Here is a 20439-nt window from a genome sequence, read left to right on the forward strand (position 1 = left end):
GGCAACAGTACGGGAGGTAATTTTTTTTATTTTACATGGGAGAATACAGTTTTTAAGAAGGAAGTTGGCTGAGTAGTGAACAGCCCCTTTAATGTTGCCCAATATAATCTTATTTGCAATTCCAAAACTAACACAGAACCTGTCACCTGCTCAAAAAAATTAAGTTAAAGGGAATGTCCAGGCTCTTTTCCTATTCTGTGGGTGTATCTAGGCTGCAGAATGCTGACAGTTTGTAATATACTCCCTTGTCAGTATTCTGCACCTTTGCAGAGATACCACACTTAGGCAATCTTTTTGACCAAGTGATGATGTCGTTAGTCCGAACTGTCAATGAAGCAGTAGCTCACTTCCATCTAAAATACAGAAAGTAGGTAGGCTGGGGAGCATTGTGCTCCTGCAGAAGATAATGACAACATCCCATTAAAAGCTTACACAATGTAACACAAGTTAATATTTAATAGTACAATAAGTCTACTTTCACAGCAAAACCATACACTCCCAACTTATTCCACGACTGAGAACAATCTTTCATAACTAGCTGACTTCATGAGGAAATGTTCCCTGCCTATTTTCTCGCAGGTCCCCAGATAAACTAATGGCATAAGAAGTAAGAATATGGTCATAGAGACCAAAACAGATGACATTTTATGTTTCACCAATAGGGTTATGTAGAAGGGCACTAAGCATTCTCATAATCTGCTCAGAACAAATCCATCTCATCATGGTCGCCATGATGAAGAGACAAAGGTTTCCGTAATGTTTTGGGCACCAATGATTTAGCACTTATTCTGTGGATAAATGTTTTTGGTGGGAAAACCTTTACGCATATACAAACACACTAAAACGCTAGTAACTATTTGTAGATGAGACAGAGGGTGTAAGAATATATGCCGCTAACATGACTGCATAAATGTAGAGCTTGTCCAAATGACAGGTATATTTAAATGGTTACTGTCATTTTAACAAACTGTGCATAAGTAAATAGAACAAGAAAATATAAGAAACCATATAAGAAATATGAACCTTTCTCCACTTCTAAGTCATTCCACCCACCACATGCCTACTGAGCTCACCATCCACTCCAAACAACAGTTCAAATCTGCCTTGATCAAACCAAGACAGACTGCTGGCACAGTGTGAGGTGTCAGATATAGGGGAGACTTAGTAAGGTGCAAAGAGAGGCACTGACACAAGAAGAAAAACAGATCTATGTTGCAGCTTCTCTACCAAGTAATCCATCTTATCCCCAAACTGGATTCACAGTTACACTGCTCAGTACTACTCAATCATGTCATCTATGCTGCTGCTTCTGAACATGTGCTACATAGAGATAGGAGAGCAGAAATCCCTCATGCAGCATATGAGAGACACTATTGTAGCTAGTCTCCACACATTGGATTGAGTATACAGAGGGGAAAACTGCTGAAAAAATCCAGTATACAATTGCCAAAAATAGAGATATTCATCATGTATACACACGGCTTATTCTGAAAAGTTACCTAAAATAGCACGTATGCTTTAAAGATTCCACAATCCAGCACTAGCTAACCGCATGACATTTCACACACACCAACAAATTCATAGTTGTACATTCACTGAGTGAACAGAAGGGGGAAGGTCTCACAAACATACTGAACAACCTTACTTGATAAAGCTTTTTTGCCAGCTGCATGGTAGGCTATGATATATTTCTTTCCATCTCGATCCTCAGTTTTTGTCTCCAATCCTGGAAATAAGCCTTTTACAGCTTGATGAATGATTGTCCTCTTCTCTTTGCTATCATCTACAACCTATAAATAAAGTTTTGCACAAAGATTAGTGAAACTGGAACAAAACTACCAAAAGAAATGTAAAATTTAGCTAAAGCTACACTACATGGTAATGGATACATAGGGAAAGCATTGAATCATATGTGCCATTGAACAACTCTGCAACACTAAGATGCACAAAAATGTCCAAAAGAGAAAGTTGTGACGTGGCATGGGTGTCCTAGCTAAGCCCAACATTCCAAATTAGCAAATTGAAATCAAAGAACAATGGTAGCCTTAGAGGCAGTCTGACATCTGCCAGAGGATACCGGGATGACTCACAAGCCAACCCAACCAAGCTGTGAGAGACAGATAAAGCTGCACAGCTCTGACTACATCAAATTGTGTAAGAACCTCTTTGGGAATTGAGAGGTGAAGTATCTAAGCAAAGGAGAGCAATCTCCTCATTAAGGTGAAATGCAGAACACACGATTTAAGAGAAAGGAGGGAGCCGAATGCATGACCACTCTGTTCTGGCAAAGGAGAGAGACAAGTCTGCTAATCAAACCCCTGTCTGCCGCCGAATGACACTAAGCTTAACTGAATAGCTGAGTGTCGGCTGCCCAGGTTTAGCTTGGGGTAGGAGTCAGCTTTTCTTTTTTTTTTTATATTCTTAATGAAGCAACCGAGAAAGTTTATTGTTTACTTAGTTAATACGGTTGAAAAATGAGAAGTCTCCATCAAGCTCAACCGAGGTATGGGAAAAAACAAAGGGAAGAGGCACATCCCATGCACAATCACAATGCAAGATCCAGTATGACCCAGAAGAGTTAAGGCCCCGTCACACTTAGCGACGCTGCAACGATCCCGACAACGATACGACCTGACCTGCGTAATGATATGCTCATGCTTCAGGGAGGCCTGTGGGGGGCGCTCTATCAGGTGCTCTGCTTACATATTCAGCTATATGCTCTTATGATAGCTCACTAATCGTTCACTGACCCGCCTCCTATTTTACATAATGCATCTAGTAGTGTGGGGCTATGTAAAATAGGAGGCAGGTCAGTGAAGGCACAGTGAGCTCTCATAAGAGCACACAGATGAATATGTAAGCAGAGCAACAGATAAAACGCCCCTCACAGACCGCCCCGAAGCACGAGCATATCATTATCTCCAAACTCAAAGTAAAGATTATAAAAAGAACCACATTACAGATTTCACCAACCAAGGTATCATATTAATCAGTGTAATGTCACCCACCTGACAGTGTATGTGGTTTACTGAGCACAATCCTGCTGACAGGTGCGCTTTAACCTTATCAATAAAAGGTCCAAATAACAAGGCCCGTGTCAGTGAGAAGAACCTCCCTGACAAAGCATACAAAAATACACATTACCTCTATCGCTACATTGGATTCCTTATTTTTAAACAGCTGAAGGTCTTCTAAACGTTTCTTTTCATCCTCTGATAAAACTGAATAAATATCTTCTGAAGGATCCTATGGAGACAGAAAATTAGCTTACTAAGCAAGACTTAAAACGTACTAAGCAACTATAAAAAGATTGAGATTTACCTCATTATCTGCCGGAACTGATAAATCATTCAAGTGAATGATCTTTCCATCTTTTCCTATTTCATGAACGACAAAATCAGAATATCTACAACAGAAAAAAATAATATGTAGCTATTGGGATAAAGAGGGGAAAAAAAACATTCAATATTGTACCTCTACCAACACCTCCAGAATCTGTAAATGGAAAGATTAATTCTATTTATCTAATATAGATTTCCTATATATCACATATATTTCCTCAGTTTTTTCTAGGTAACTGGTGAAATGGACAACTTTGCTCTAGAAACATATTTTGAGTTGTAGAGAATGTTTTCCTTCTCCTTTTTTGAGCAAAAAAAGTCCAATGCTGTCATGTAGCAGATCAAATACTGCATATGATGTGCAGGGCAAATAGTCACCATCCTTGAGCACGGAGCCTCACAATCACTTTTTGTCGTTATCTGATTAGTCATTTTTCTAATTCCCCTTCAATGATGAGATAGAAGTTAGCCAAACACAAGGTTGTACAAGAGTGTCTTGATTGTCCCCTTCCATTGGCTTTGAAAAAGAACGTGGGACAGCTTTCAAAAAGCGTTGCCTTTTCCATTGCTTCTCTGTTCACACATTTGGAATGGAATTGTAATCATTAATTACAAATAAAATTGGATTTTTTTACCAGAAGCCTGAACACCCAACCTGCAGTTTTCGTATATACACGCGTACAGTGAGTACGAGGTGCCGTGCAAACTGGAACTCATCTACCACCGTGAGCTGGCTTTTCTTTTTAGTACTTTGCTCGCTTCAAAAGATGGAGGGTGCATGTTGGATTTCTACTTGCCATTTCTCCTACAAAGGGTAAGGCTAGGGCTACACTGTAACGTGTTATGGAACACTGAAATCACAGTAATTCATAACAACAATGAATGTACAAGTTGCACAAATATTTTTGTTGCGCAACTTTTCAAACAACTGCTGCCACGCGACATGTGCATGTAGCCGCAGCCTTAACAAATGTCAGGGGTCCGGCAGAAGCTTATATCCCTCTCTCCACAAAGAGCAGGGGCCGCATGTACAATGGGCAGTTTACGAGGAATAGCAGTCAGTCAAACAAATGCAAATAGCCAGATTTTATGGCTGGGAGGTCTGACCTCATGATCCAAAGCTCTGCAATTCATTCACCTAACAAATTTATTTTATCTCTCAAAACCCAATTAACAGGCAATTTGCATCACTGGAGCTAGGATATAAAGGGATTGTGCAAAAACAAGACGTGTCCATTAAACTTTAATTTATGGAGGAACTTTTCCTCTAAAAATTTGATTTGGTTTGACGGCCTGTGGATCTGCAGCAGCGGAAAACCTACGTCTTAAAAACTGTTGTGTTAACACAACCATACCAGGATAGCATAACCTTTTAAAAATATGTTTTTTTATACCAGATAAAACCAAATTGCGCTTCTTTCGCTCCCCAGCTCTTGTACAATTATGTACATTTCATAAAACTAGCTCGGACTATGAATTATGGATAAAGCATATATTTTAGCAGCATGGTTTGGAGAATTGTTCATCCAGCAGCTATCTCTCCGACTTCTCCATACACAGGAGCATTCATTATCCTGCGCGCTCCTGTGTTCTCTACCAGAGAGACGCTACCAGACTCCTCTGGTAGCGGCGTCTTATCTCGCAGAGAATAAAAAGGATCAAAAGTTCAAAATCAGATATACTAGATCCTTATGTGCTCCAACATTATCTGTTGAGGAAATAGTCAGAAGGCCGCCATACACATTAGATTGTTAACTGAGCCCGCAAACACCGTTAGCCTAATGTGTATGGGGGCCTGACAGATTCCCTTAACAGGAAATGTTTATCAGGTTTTTGCTATGGAATCTGAGAGAAGGATGATGTAGGGAAAGAGGATGATTCCAGCAATGTGTCAGTTACTGGGTGCTTGATGAAGTTTTGATAGAATCCCTGTTTGCTCTGATGTAGATGTACAGTACAGACCAAAAGTTTGGACACACCTTCTCTTTTAAAGATTTTTCTGTATTTTCATGACTAAGAAAATTGTACATTCACACTGAAGGCATCAAAACTATGAATTAACACATGTGGAATTATATACTTAACAAAAAAGTGTGAAACAACTGAAAATATGTCTTATATTCTAGGTTCTTCAAAGTAGCCACCTTTTGCTTTGATGACTGCTTTGCACACTCTTGGCATTCTCTTGATGAGCTTCAAGAGGTAGTCACCGGAAACGGTTTTCACTTCACAGGTGTGCCCTGTCAGGTTTAATAAGTGGGATTTCTTGCCTTATAAATGGGGTTGGGACCATCAGTTGTGTTGTGCAGAAGTCAGGTGGATACACAGCTGATAGTCCTACTGAATAGACTGTTAGAATTTGTATTATGGCAAGAAAAAAGCAGCTAAGTAAAGAAAAACGAGTGGCCATCATTACTTTAAGAAATGAAGGTCAGTCAGTTTGAAAAATTGGGAAAACTTTGAAAGTGTCCCCAAGTGCAGTTGCAAAAACCATCAAGCGCTACAAAGAAACTGGCTCACATGAGGACCGCCCCAGGAAAGGAAGACCAAGAGTCACCTCTGCTTCAGAGGATAAGTTTATCCGAGTCACCAGCCTTAGAAATCGCGGGTTAACAGCAGCTCAGATTAGAGACCAGGTCAATGCCACACAGAGTTCTAGCAGCAGGCACATGAAATCAGAGAATTATCAAGAGATTTTAGAGCAAAATGTCCTACTCAGTGTAAGAAAACTTGGTTTGAGTTGAAGATCATGGGTCCTCCAGCAAGACAATGACCCAAAGCACACATCCAAAAGTACACAGAAATGATTGCAAAATCTGCCATTGGGATAAAGAACCCTGCAAACATTCAAGAGCTTGAACAAACTGCAAAGGAGGAGTAAAAGAAAATTCCAGTTGAGAAGTGCAAGAAGCTTATAGGTGGCTACAGGAAACGTTTTGAGACTGTCAGCAATGCCAAAGGGTGTGCAACCAAGTATTAATTAGGGGTGCCTTTATTGCTGCACATGCTGTTTATTCTGCTTCTTCTTAATACACTTATTAATGAACTTGAAGAGGGCATATAGAGTAGAATTTAAATATTGATGACACTAAGCTCTGAAAAGTGATCAACACAGGGGATGATAATGTAATATTACAGAGGAATTTGGGGGAGCTTGAGCTGAGAAATGGGAAATGAGTTTTAATGTAGATCAATATAAATTCATGCATTTGGACTGCGGAAACAAAATGTACAATTATGTACTAAATTGTAAAACACTAGGTAAAACAGTCAATGAAAAAGACTTGGGTGTATGGGTGAACAGCAAACTCAACTTTTGTGACACGTGCCAGGCTGGGCAGCCGCGGCCAAGGTAAATAAAATCATGGGATGCATTTAAAAAACAAAACACAGATGCTCATGACAAGAACATAGTTTTGCCTCTCTACAATTCACTAATGTGGCCAAATTTAGAATACTGTGCAGAGTTTGGGTTGCTAGTTTATAAGGACATAGCCCAACTATAGTGGGTGCAGAAACAAGGGGCTGAGGCTATTAAGGGAAGGGGTGGACTAAAACAGGTCATCAAACTTGTGGTTATTCCGTTTTTACAAATGAAGGCTTAGGGGTGATCTTATTCCAATTTACACATTTATGAGTTTACAGTACAGTGATCTTTCTATTGCTTTTTTTTAAAACACATACACCTGTAACAATGACAAGGAGTCATCCTCTACATCTAAAAGGAAAGAAGGTTTAATCATCATAGATGCAGATTCTTCACTATAAGAGCAGTGAGATTTTAGAATGCTCTGCCACAATATGTTGTAGTGGTCATTTTATTAAACAAGTTCAAGGAGGGGCTTGATGGCTTTCTCGAGGAATCTAATATTTATTACAGGTTATTGGCACTAGATTCGGTGATGGGCATTGATCCAGGGAACCAGTCCGATCGACATATATAGAGTTCGGAAAGAATTTATCCCTAATATGGAGCAATTAGCATCTGCCTTATGGGATTTTTGACGTCCTTTTGATCAGCATGTTAGGTCATAGGTTGAGCTTGATGGATGTGTCTTTTTTCAACCTAAGAAACTTTAAAAAAACTCTAAGGCTATGTGCCCACGATGCAGAAATGCTCCGGATTTTTCCTGAGCGTTTCTGCATCTCCCTGGCAGAAAAAACGCATGCGGATTGTACATGCGTTTTCCTGCCAGGAATTTCCGCATGCGGGTTGTCAAGCGCTTTCCAAGCGATTTTAGCATCACTTGGAAAGTGCTTGACAACTTGGTCACACTATATAAATCCATGCAACCGGCATGGATTTTATATAGTGTGACCAAGTTAGTAAAAAAAAAAGAATAAAAAATGTTAAAAAAAAAAAAACAAAAAAATATAATCACCTTCCGATGGCCCCCGGTCTCCTTATCTGATGCGTCCGGTCTCCCCGATATCTCGCGGTTGTGTAAAAGGACCTTCCATTACATCATTTAGTCGCGTGACCGTCACATGACTAAATGACGTCATGGCAGGTCATTTTAGACTATCGCGAGCTGTCAGGGAGACCGGACGCATCGTACAGGAGACTGGGGGCCATCAGAAGGTGAGTATAATGTATATTTTTTATTTTAATTCTTTTTTTTTTTTTTTTTACAGATACTATGGTACCCGGGTCTGGAGGAAAGTCTCCTCTTCTCCAGACCCGGTTACCATCCGCACATTGAATCTCTTAATATCCGCATGTGCACATGTAGTCATGCGGATATTAAGCGATTCAATGCAAGTCAATGGCGGCGAAAATGCCGCGATTATGCAAAATAATTGTTAGTGCTGTGGATTTTTCCACAATGATAATCCGCAGCGAAAATTTCCGCAGCATGTACACAGCACATGCAGATTATCATTGGGGAACATTGCAGACCTTCTACCAAGAGTTTATTTAAGTGTTTTTGCAGCAGAATTGCAGCTGCGGAAACGCTTAAAAAGCGCATAGTGGGCACACAGCCTAATGGTGCGCTAAAGACACAACAAAAACCATTTGGCATGAATAAGAGTAAAGAATGAGTGTAATGCTCACTGGAAGGGCAAATGGTAATTTACACTTCTATCCCAAATGCAACTTGTACATACTTCTTGCTTAAGTAAAGCAATGGCATTACCTTTCCTTCAAGATTCCAGAGAAACCTTCATGAGAGCTCACAAATTTGGTGATCCCAACATCAAGTTCAGTCAACCCATGTTTCATCATATCAGCAAAGCTCTCAGTGTCACCATCATCAGGCTCCCCCTCCAAGAGTTCCTCTTCTTCGCTTTCACCATTCTCTTCAGCAACAGGTTCTGTTAGTATGGCTTTTTTGGTTTGAACAACAGTTTCCTGAAGTCCTGTGACGGATTCATCAGTAAAATCATTTTCTGAAAGCTTTTGCCTCTTGGCTTCATCGATGGCAAGTTCTTCAGATGTAAGGTGGCGTTTTAGTGAAATGGTTGTCATTTCAACAGCCTCCATAGCTTGGAAGGCACTGTGGAACTTCTTAAATAAACCTGCTGGATAAAACAAAGAAATCTTTTTACAGAATAATAAATCTTTAAAAAAAATATTAAAGAGCCCAATTCATTATTGCAACTTTTCTTGTCTAGAATTTTGTTTAATGATTTTCGTTTGTGCCTTCTTCTTTTAATTTGAGCCGTTTTAAAGGCTGTTATATGAGTTTTCCTGATGTTTTTTAACGCCTTCACGACATATTGCGCCTGTTGTGTCTTTCCCTTGATGCGGGCTCCAGCGCGGCGCCTGCATCTTTCCTGGCACATGACAGCTGATCTGATCAGCTGTCATGTGCCCCTAAAAGCCGCGGGTGTAATCGCGATCCACCTACGGTTGTTAACATGTTAAACGCCACTGTCAAACTCTGACGGCGGAATTTAACATGGCCCATCGCTGATGGGTTGGCATGACAGCCTGGGGTCTGCAGCATATCATAGCCGATCTGCTAAGAGCGCCGCCCTCCTTGAAGCCCTGCTTTGTATAACACAGGTGATCAGAAGATCGCAGCTTTTATTCTCCCATGCAGACTATTGAAGCAAGTGAAAAGTAGAAAAAAAAAAGTTTAAAAAAATATTTAAAAAATGCAAAAAAATATAAAAGTTCAAAACATCCCCTTTCGCCCCTTTCAAAATAAAATAAATAAATTTTAAAAAATACACATATTTGGTATCGCCGACTTCAGAATCGCCCGATCAATATATAAAAAAAATTAATCCGATCAGTAAAGAACGTAATGAGAAAAAAAAAAAATCAAAAACGCCAGAATTAAGGTTTTTTTGGTTGCCGCAACATTGAAATAAAATGAAATAACAGGCCATCAAACATTGTATCTACTCCAAAATGGTATTAATAAAAACGTCAGAATGGCGCGCAAAAAATTAGCCCTCACCCAGCCTCAGATCACGAAAACTGGAAACGCTATGAGTCTTGGAAAATGGCGCCATTTTTTATTTTTTTTTTAACAAACTTTGGAATTTTTTTTCACCACTTGAATAAAAAAGAACCTATACATGTTTGTTATCTGCGAATTCGTAATGACCTGGAGAATCATAATGGCAGGTCAGTTTTAGCATTTAGTGAACATGGAAAAAAAAAATATTGTGTAAATTCCCACAAAAAACAAGCCCTCACATGGTTATATTGACCGAAAAATAAAAAAAAGTTATGGCTCTGGGAAGAAGGGGAGTAAAAAACGACAGCGGAAAAACGTAAAATGGTCGCAGCGTTCATGTTAGCAATTATGGGTTAGTGGTTTACAAATGTTTTCTGCCGCCAATTCATCATTGCGACTTTTCATGAAGTCTCAACATTTTTGTGCAAATGTACTTCCCTTTTTTATCTTTTTAAGTACCGGTATGTAATTTTTTATATTTTAAATCAAGAAGACACCACCAAAACCTTCTTCCCCACCAGGACAAACAAGGAAAATCTATTACTACAGAATACCAGTGATTGTCTGCTGTCTCTGACATCATGTTCTCCTTCTATCTGTAACTGAATCTTGAAAATTGTACTTCTTGTGCTTCGTCCCTCTACATTTCCATTTCTGTATGTGGTACTACAGCTGTCTTGGGGTTATATTTGACCAAAATATTTGCTTTACCTCCTGCATCTTTTGCAAGCTCTTGTCACTTGCACCTCAAAAACATTACCAGAATCATCACCATTATGTGATCCATCTGGGTTCTATCATGTGTCAGGTTTTAGAACAGAGAATAAAGGTTCAGCATGAGGTGGTTTTCCTTCTGTTATAATTAAAAAAAAAGGAGACCTAACAGAACCCAGACGGACTGCATAATAATCAACAGGACATTCTCTGGACCCAGCGATCATATGATCACTGGGTGTAGGGAGGAAGCCAAATCTACTGGGTCCTAGGAGACCCTGACAGCTCTATTATGCTGCCAGGAGACTGAATTTCCTCTGTAACTGAGGCTAATATACCAGCCCCATTTACAGGGGAGACCAGATAAAAAAAAAAAAAGTATATAGCGTAAATGTTGAAATGCCTTAACGAAGGACTTTTATAACCTATTTCAAAGGGCACAAGGTGTGAATAAAATAAATGAAAAATAAAAACCAAGGCCAATCCAAATCACTGTTACTAGACCAGCCCCAGTGGAAAAAAGTGTCCAATATATTAAAATAGTTGTTACGGAAAGGAGAACACAATCTAAAACCTATTTTTGTGATCCTTTGTGGTCATAAAAAAATGAGAGAAAGACAACTATTTCCTCCCCCCCACCCGATGACACACACACACACACACACACACACATATATGTACACACACACTTTTTTTTTATTTATTAAGAATGAAAATAACAAATATTAGGCCCCGTGTGTAACAGAAAAAAAATATATAAATAAATATTTTATTAGCCGAATGAGAAATAAACAGTACAGCTCTCTATACTGCATGTACGAAAATCAACCAAAAATGTGTCTGGTCAGTAACAGGGGTAAATAGCCCAATTCTAAACTGGTCTGAAGGGGTTGGCGGGGTAATGTAAAACTTTGACCAGGTGAATGATACGGAAAAATAGACTCAGCCTCACTCGCCTACTAGCACCCACCTGAGTGCAGCGGAGGCTGCTTTGTGATCTGCGCAGGGACAGACAGTAGCGGTCACTGTACAAGCAGTCGTGGGAAAACTGCAGCTTGTGATTGGCTGCGGAGATCAGGTGACACAGTTGTGTGACATCCCATGACGTGCTGTTCAAAGTCACCTGTCCTCTGCAGCCAATCACAGACCGCAGCGGTCCGGCAGCCGGTGGAACGGTGACATCACCACTTGCTGGCTCCTCATCCAGGTGCCTGTAATGGAGTGTGGCTGAGGTTATTATTTTTCCTAACTATCCCATCTCTTGGGTCAAGTGTTGTTTTGCCCAGACAACCCCTTTAATGCCTCAGACAACCCCTTTAATGCCTTATGCATAAGCTGCTCAGCCCTCCCATAGGAGCATACACAAGCCTTGGGAACAGGCACTAGTAGTCTTTCCCAGTTTACACAGCAGGAACCAGACGACAGTCCGCCATTGGCAGTACACCACAGCAGGCCGACGGCCGTCTACACAACACTGACCTGTTACCGGCCCTCTATGTGGCCCCGCCGCCCGGTGCTGGAAACGGATGTGTCTGCAGAGACTACAATAACGGAAGCGGACGGCACCAGCGAGCATCAGTCCCCTCACTACACTTGGAGCGCTGCCTTCTCACCCGCCGCCGCCACCACCTGACCTCCAGTCCTCCCAGCCACAAACAAGCGCAGAGCGAGGCAAGAGCGCCCCCTGCACGCTCGGCGCAGTCGTACAGAGGAGGCAGCGTTGCCTAGGAGAGGAGTCAGAGGAGGGAGCGGGTGACGCAGTGTGTAGAAAGCAGCGCGTTGTACGGCGCGATCTTACACGGCCCATGGAAGCGGAGGGTTGCGCCTGCGTGTACAGAGCCCCGGCCGGCACCGGCAGCGCCGCGCTCAGCAAGGAGGAGATGAGCTCGGGGAAGGGTAAGACGCTGCGCACACTTACTGCCCTACTTATTCCCCGGCGCCATTGTCTGCGCGACCGGCTCTGTCCTCCTACTAACGTGTCTTCCCTGCTTCTTCCCCAGTGCTGGCCATGCAGGCCCGGAAGAGGAGGCCGAAGGGAAAGAAGGAGAAGGCTCGGAAAAAGTGAGTAGCTGTCAGCAGAGGCTGGTGCTGAGGGATGGGCAGTGACTGGGAGCTGCTCCACAAGGCACCAGTGCAGACTGCTCATCCGGTACCGGGCTCTTCATGCTGTGTGGGATGGAGGAGCTCTGTAGCCTCATTGTTTACTCCTGACATGTAGTGTAGTGCTGTTGCCTCCATGGTGCTCCTTCTGTACAGGCGGTGGGTACGTGGTGCTGCTCCTGTACAGGCGGTGGGTACGTGGTGCTGCTCCTTCTGTACAGGCGGTGGGTACGTGGTGCTGCTCCTTCTGTACAGGCGGTGGGTACGTGGTGCTGCTCCTTCTGTACAGGCGGTGGGTACGTGGTGCTGCTCCTTCTGTACAGGCGGTGGGTACGTGGTGCTGCTCCTTCTGTACAGGCGGTGGGTACGTGGTGCTGCTCCTTCTGTACAGGCGGTGGGTACGTGGTGCTGCTCCTTCTGTACAGGCGGTGGGTACGTGGTGCTGCTCCTTCTGTACAGGCGGTGGGTACGTGGTGCTGCGCCTTCTGTACAGGCGGTGGGTACGTGGTGCTGCGCCTTCTGTACAGGCGGTGGGTACGTGGTGCTGCGCCTTCTGTACAGGCGGTGGGTACGTGGTGCTGCGCCTTCTGTACAGGCGGTGGGTACGTGGTGCTGCGCCTTCTGTACAGGCGGTGGGTACGTGGTGCTGCGCCTTCTGTACAGGCGGTGGGTACGTGGTGCTGCGCCTTCGGTACAGGCGGTGGGTACGTGGTGCTGCGCCTTCGGTACAGGCGGTGGGTACGTGGTGCTGCGCCTTCGGTACAGGCGGTGGGTACGTGGTGCTGCGCCTTCGGTACAGGCGGTGGGTACGTGGTGCTGCGCCTTCGGTACAGGCGGTGGGTACGTGGTGCTGCGCCTTCGGTACAGGCGGTGGGTACGTGGTGCTGCGCCTTTGGTACAGGCGCTGGGTACGAGGTACTGCATGCTTTACTGCTGCTTCTCTACAGGCGGTGGGTATGGGCGTTGTATGAGTTATTACAACTTCTCTAAAGGCGGGGGATATGTTCATTGGGTATGTTACCTACCGCCTGTATAGAAGGAGCAGTATGTGCATTGTATGTGTTACTGCTGCTTTTCTACAAGCGGGGGATATGTGCAGTGTGTGTGTTATTGCTCCTTAGCCTGGTCTAATGAGTCTTGTTTTTATTTACATTGTGTGGTTAGATGTCTGTGTGACACTTACCTGAGAAAGAGATGCGCTATGGGAAGAAGCCAAGCCAGCAGACGCAGTGTGTTGCCCTGGGCAATTTTCTGCTTGTAATCCTTGGTCTTGGAATTTATGTATTATAATTTAGTTTTCAAACTATCTCCTACCAAAACATTGTTTGAGACCAAGTACACCCCTTAAAGGGGTTTCTCAAGTTCCTAAAGGGAATCTGTCACGGTATCTGACCTATCTAAACTATTAATAAGGGCATACAGATTAAAGAATGCTGAGGAGTGTGATACCTTTATGCCTCATATCAGATGTCTTGTGGATAAATCATCTTTTATCACTTTATATAAATGACCTCTTCCGGGCTCTAGGGAGGATGCTGCCTGGAAGATAACTCTGCTTCCAGAGCTTGTATTACATGAAGGGGAGTTACCAGTGTGATGTGTAATGGGTTACCAGTGTGATGTGTAATGGGTTACCAGTGTGATGTGTAATGGGTTACCAGTGTGATGTGTAATGGGTTACCAGTGTGATGTGTAATGGGTTACCAGTGTGATGTGTAATGGGTTACCAGTGTGATGTGTAATGGGTTACCAGTGTGATGTGTAATGGGTTACCAGTGTGAGGTGTAATGGGTTACCAGTGTGAGGTGTAATGGGTTACCAGTGTGACGTGTAATGGGTTACCAGTGTGACGTGTAATGGGTTACCAGTGTGACGTGTAATGGGTTACCAGTGTGACGTGTAATGGGTTACCAGTGTGACGTGTAATGGGTTACCAGTGTGACGTGTAATGGGTTACCAGTGTGACGTGTAATGGGTTACCTGTGTGACGTGTAATGGGTTACCTGTGTGATGTGTAATGGGTTACCTGTGTGATGTGTAATGGGTTACCAGTGTGACGTGTAATGGGTTACCAGTGTGACGTGTAATGGGTTACCAGTGTGACGTGTAATGGGTTACCAGTGTGACGTGTAATGGGTTACCAGTGTGACGTGTAATGGGTTACCAGTGTGACGTGTAATGGGTTACCTGTGTGACGTGTAATGGGTTACCTGTGTGACGTGTAATGGGTTACCTGTGTGACGTGTAATGGGTTACCTGTGTGACGTGTAATGGGTTACCTGTGTGACGTGTAATGGGTTACCTGTGTGACGTGTAATGGGTTACCAGTGTGACGTGTAATGGGTTACCAGTGTGACGTGTAATGGGTTACCAGTGTGACGTGTAATGGGTTACCAGTGTGACGTGTAATGGGTTACCAGTGTGACGTGTAATGGGTTACCAGTGTGACGTGTAATGGGTTACCAGTGTGACGTGTAATGGGTTACCTGTGTGACGTGTAATGGGTTACCAGTGTGATGTGTAATGGGTTACCAGTGTGATGGCCGCTCTCTGCTCTCCTGATCTCACTGCAGAGCTGTGTGTGATTATACCTGACACATCTGCAGCTTTCTCTCAGCTTCCATCTCATGGGCAGACAGGGTTACAATATTGTTACAACATGCAGAGCGGAGAGAAACAAAAACTGATTTTGCAGAAGACAAATTTCATTTCTCCTGTTCTGTTAGTTCCTTGTCTCACACTAGTAACTCCCTCTTCATGTAAAATAATATCTGGAGGCAGAGTCATCTTCCAGGCAGCATTCCCCCATAACCTGGAAGAGGTCATTTACATAAAGTGATAAAAGATGATTTATCCACAACAAGTAACAAATAAAAGACATACAGGCATCACTCTCCTCAGCAGTCTAAAACCTGTATGCCCATATTAGTAGCATAAACATGTGGTGACAGATTCCCTTTTAAATGTATAAAGTTGTAAAGTGCTTGTAAAACTACTTTACAGCTTATTAAAGAAGAATTCCCATCAATGTTATTATCTTGTTAGTATACTGCAATCATCATATTATATGGCACTGTGTACTTACAATTGCTCATTTTGCCTTTCTACCCAACTAATTCTTCTTTTTTCTCTGCTCTATGTAGAAACAGGAAGTCTCTTGTCCCTGCATTTATCATCCCCCTCTTCAACTCCTGACCCAGCTGCTCCCTCCTCCCCCCTGCCAGGGACTTTTGCAGTGACTCACTAGTCATGTAGGGAAAATTGACCTCCTGTTTCTACATAGAGCTTGGAGGGATTCAGCTAGTCTGTTTTTAATCACATTATGTTATAGACCTAATGGAAAAGAGAAAAATTATCTGGGTAGAAAGGCAAAATTAGCAATTGTAAGTACACAGTGCTATATAATATGATGATTGCAATGATTGATATTCCCTTCACTGGACATGTCTTCTCAGTCTGGGCTGAGGACATGATGTAAGCCGTGCCAGAAGTGTCAATGACGCCAAGAGGAGTATGACTGCACTTACTGAGGTCAGACTAGTCTCTGTGAGTAAATGTCTCATCAGACTAGTCGTAAGTTAATTTTCACACAGCACCCAGCTCTAAATAACTTAATTTTGCACAGATATATGCATTTGTATAAAACAATAAAGACAAGATTTCAATGGTGTAATGGGGCCAGTTTAAATGCATTTGGGGAGCCGACTTGTTCCCATTTCTGGTAACAGTATTTCCTGATGGCAGTGACCTGGTGCAGTAGTACAATTCCCACACTGCAAAAAAATGGAATGGCTTGGTGGATATGATGAAGAGTTCAAGGTGCTGACCTGGCCCCTAGATTCCCTGGATGTCTATCTATTCCAGCAATTATGGGATATGCTGGTAACGGCCAAAACTGACAGGTTACTGGATGTAAAGAATCCGATGCTTTTCATGCAGGATGCCACAGGCCTTGAGGAGTCCATGTCTTTATGGATCAGCTGTTTAGGCAGCACAAGAGAATATTACATGGTGTTTGGCAGAACGGTGTATATTAAATTGATGTAATCAATTTGCATTACCAACACATTTATTTAATTTTGTTTTATCTTTTTTTAATAACCCCTTTAAGTTTTTGTAGAAAAGGATGTGCAGGTATATATGGTCATAATATTTATAGTATGCTCTTCCTAGGGTTCAGAGGTTCGTGGCTGATGTGGTTTTATCCAATAAGAACAGGAGCTCTTTTTATGCTATGGGGCTGGTCACGTGGCCATTTTTTATTTTTTTTTGAAGGGGGGGGATCAAAGGTTTACAGAAAAAGAAAGCTGAGATCAGCACAGATCAAACTCGTACATTCAGAGTACGGGTCCACAAGCACTCATAGCACATGGATGCCGTCCTTGTTACATCTTTGTTCTGTATATTTGGTTAGGAAACGCTTTGATTTTGTTTTTCCACATGAGAAAACTGATTTACGGTAAAAATGAATGAAAACTGGATCCAGCACCTGAAAAGCAGTCTGGTCGTCTGAATGGGTCTTTACAATTCTGCTTATTTGTTTTCCAACATATTCATGTCACGTTATATATTTTTTGCTACTCATTTACTATTGATTCTACTTCGTTAGTAGAAGTTTGTGTAAGCCTTTGTTCACATTTGCTTTATTTCTGTTCTAAGAGCAAGATTCAGAAAAACGCTATCTGAGCCAGACAGTGGTTGTCAGTGCCTGCCTTCTGGCTTGCTGTGCTACTTTATTCCGTATAATTAACCATATCTGTGCCGAATACAGTGGTGGTGCGGAGGCAAATCGCTAAAATGTGCTGTGCTGTCATATGCATTTATAATAATTATCATTATCTGGGTCTGAAGGAAAGTTCACTGGAACACACCCTCTGCTGTAAATGTTACAGTCAGCCCATGTTGTAGTGCAAACACTGAGGTCGGACTGTGTACCACAGCCTTTGTAGCAAAGGGTTTGTTCTCTTGGGATTGACTTTAAATTAATTATTTTTATTTGCAAGTCTGAACAGTCACTATTAAATGAGTTGAAGTGCTAGACCAGCATGGAAGGAGTTGGGGTGTTTTACCTTTACTGTTTTGTCCAGCTCATGGACTCTTTCTAAAAAAAAAAACAGGATTCTGCAACAGTAATGGAACAACTTGTCCTATCGTAGTCTCTGATCCTTTGTAACCTTTTATCCTTTAGAATAGATTTTAACACATGAATGTCACAAAAAAGCTGCTGTATAATGTGACAATGTAAAGTACGCTATACGCCAATACAATGCACTGTATACTCCCTTTTATATTCCTGGATATTTTTTTTTAAGAATTCATCCATGTATAAAAGACAAGTTCACATGTGCCAAATTCTGGCTGTTTTATTCCTGTGGATGAAGTTTGCAAAAAAAAAAAAAAAAATCTACGTGTTTGCTGTATAAAAAACTTTGATGTATAGGATCATGTTTTAGTTGCAGAATTTTCTGCAACGTATGAAAAACCAATGTATGAAATCTGCCGTGCACTGCAGGTGCAGGCGTCTGGATAACATTTTAACAAATCTCATCCACATGTTGCAAAATTATTTTTTTTTTGCACAGAAATTGACCCACTTCGGAGCATGTCAATTTCGTTTGTGGATTTTCACTGCGGATTTCAGCCTTTTTAATATTGAAGGGGTGAATTCTTCTTTGAATTTGCAATAAAAATCCATGTGACGTGCGATGGAAAAATGTGTCGCTTGTGGACCCTGTCTAATAATGAGGTTTGTAACTGCTATATTTTATTACTACAGACAGTATTAAGAATCTCTATGGAAAGCATTGAGAATACAGATTATTGCTATATAAACCTTTTAGGGTTTCTACTTTGTTTTGATTTTTTTCAAGAGGATTTTGCTTGGAAAAGTGCTGAAAAAAATGCCAGGAAGAATGAACGTCTGCACATCTATGTCAAAACAACTTGCTGTACATATGTCCTTTTTATAATTATTTTAACCGCTTCAGGCTTTGAAAGCGGTGAAGCAGCTAAAAGAAGTGTCTGGTCCATTCTTCAAGCGGCTTCTGATTGGAGATGCTCACTACTTTTATTTAAACAATTAAAAAAAAAGGTGCCGATAAGACGATCAGAGAGGCGCTAAAGAAGACTCTTGTGGAAGATAGCGGGTACAACCAGTGTCTAAAAGACATAGTGTGCATGTACCCTCAGGGGCTGATTTATTATTGGTTTTGTGCCTTTTTTTGTCTAGTTCTGTGTATTTTTTTTTGTCTGTTTTTCATTTGTGCCATATTCATCTTTTGATTTGCTATTTTTTTGTGTTCCTGTGTTCTTTTCTTATGTTTGCCACTGGCAGGGTTTAGGTTTTCCAGATATTACCAGATTCATCAGTTGTGACTTGTTGAAAAAATTTTGCGCAAATGTACTCCCACCTACCCACCTCCTCCCCCCAAGGTGTTGATTTTTTTTTTTGTACGTCGGAATTTTTTGCCTGTCGCAAAAAATAAAGTTAAAGACAAAAATTAAAAATGATTTTTTTACTTTTTGCAAAATTGATGAACTACATGCGCCATTTTGAAGAATGAAGCAAAAAAAAAAAAAAAAAGTCAAATAACCACAAGATAAAAAAGAAAACTGACTTAAAAAACACATTCTAATTCGGGCTTTTAGAGCTTGACTGATTTTCATCCTCCTGCTTTGAATGACAAACCACATCCTCTAAGACCTGTTTATTCTCACTTAAAGGGAATCTGTCAGCAGGGTTTTGCTACCTCAGCTGAGAGCAGCATGATGTAGGCAAAGAGACCCTGAATCCAACAATGTATCACTTAGATTACTGGGGGCAGCAGTTCAGACACAGAGTTTTCAGATTTAGCATGAATCAGAACTGAAAAAGCTAAAAACACACACACACACACACACACACACACACACACACACACACACACACACACACACACACACACACACACACACACACACACACACACACACACACAGTCTATAGACAGTGAGCTGCTTATCACAGAAGTGGGCGGAGTCGGACTTGCAAGGATGAGACCAGCTAGCCACGGCAATGTTAATCACAAGGTGATTAAACCTTCAGTGTAAGTAAACATCACACAGCCGGACATGTGACATATCGTTGAGTTCAGTGTCTTAACCCCTACTTCATGCTCTCCTCAGTTTACATAGCAAAAACCTGCTGACAAATTTCCTTTAAGATCCCAAAAGAGACTCCATGTTTATTGCTTGTCATTAGTGGGCTACCACTTTCATGTAATGTCTATTACTAAATTGAGAGCGGTTTCAGCTTCTGTTCAGTCGAGATGGGGTGGTCTTAGGATTTTTTGTTTTTGGTCTCTTCATGCTACTTTACAGGAGATTCCTTGATTTTATGTGGTGGTGATCTGTATACAGGGAGGATGAGTCTTTTGAGTTTTGTTTTGCTGTTTTTGTTTATCTTCAGTTTTGTTTGGAACAGAAATAAGGAAGTCACTTGATTAATCATTGAGGTAATCACTTGAATTAAGTATTTTAGATGACTTGACTCCTTCTGGGTAAAACAAACCCTTTTGCGTGTGTGAAGTTTATGGCACAGAAGACGTTGATACTTAACAAAGCAGAGCGTTTGTGTACACAGATAAGTGAGCAGGTGTATATGCCGCCTGTTACACAAGGTTTTCCTCCTTGCTCTGCAGTGTTGTTGGAGTCTTACAGTATGTCCTGGCAAATCTTACAGCCGCTGTGTTGGCTGCCGCATAGAGTAATGTATATATAAGACCTGCCATATGTTTTATGTGACAGGACATATGTTTCAGTTTGTTATGACCAATTCATAGGCTGCGCTCCACCTGTCATTTACCTTGATGACTGGAAGTCTTTGTGCAGTA

General features: G+C 41.8%; 2 protein-coding genes across 9 annotated transcripts in view; one reads left to right on the forward strand and one right to left on the reverse strand.

Moving 5' to 3' along the window:
* The window catches only part of PUS7 (pseudouridine synthase 7), a 33640-nt gene extending 21488 nt beyond the window's left edge, over positions 1-12152 (reverse strand). The window contains exons 1-5 of one of the 3 annotated variants that reach the window (XM_073652246.1): positions 11948-12152; positions 8480-8861; positions 3322-3406; positions 3145-3246; positions 1646-1790 (exon numbers count right to left, since the gene is read on the reverse strand). In XM_073652246.1, the coding sequence (XP_073508347.1) occupies positions 1646-1790; positions 3145-3246; positions 3322-3406; positions 8480-8861; positions 11948-12044 (811 nt within the window). In that variant the 5' untranslated portion in view covers positions 12045-12152. Of the gene's footprint in view, positions 1-1645; positions 1791-3144; positions 3247-3321; positions 3407-8479; positions 8865-11947 lie in introns of all 3 variants that reach the window. The other 2 variants (XM_073652245.1, XM_073652247.1) reach the window with 2 other exon arrangements.
* SRPK2 (SRSF protein kinase 2) overlaps positions 12144-20439 on the forward strand; it is a 172452-nt gene continuing 164156 nt past the window's right edge. For 2 of the 6 annotated variants that reach the window (XM_073652238.1, XM_073652239.1), the window contains exons 1-2: positions 12145-12364; positions 12469-12529. In XM_073652238.1, the coding sequence (XP_073508339.1) occupies positions 12274-12364; positions 12469-12529 (152 nt within the window). In that variant the 5' untranslated portion in view covers positions 12145-12273. Of the gene's footprint in view, positions 12365-12468; positions 12530-20439 lie in introns of all 6 variants that reach the window. The other 4 variants (XM_073652237.1, XM_073652244.1, XM_073652236.1 and 1 more) reach the window with 3 other exon arrangements.

This window comes from Phyllobates terribilis, unplaced genomic scaffold (genome assembly GCF_046119375.1).
Source record: "Phyllobates terribilis strain yellow unplaced genomic scaffold, ASM4611937v1 Scaffold_11__3_contigs__length_659146591, whole genome shotgun sequence".
Lineage (NCBI taxonomy): Eukaryota > Metazoa > Chordata > Amphibia > Anura > Dendrobatidae > Phyllobates > Phyllobates terribilis.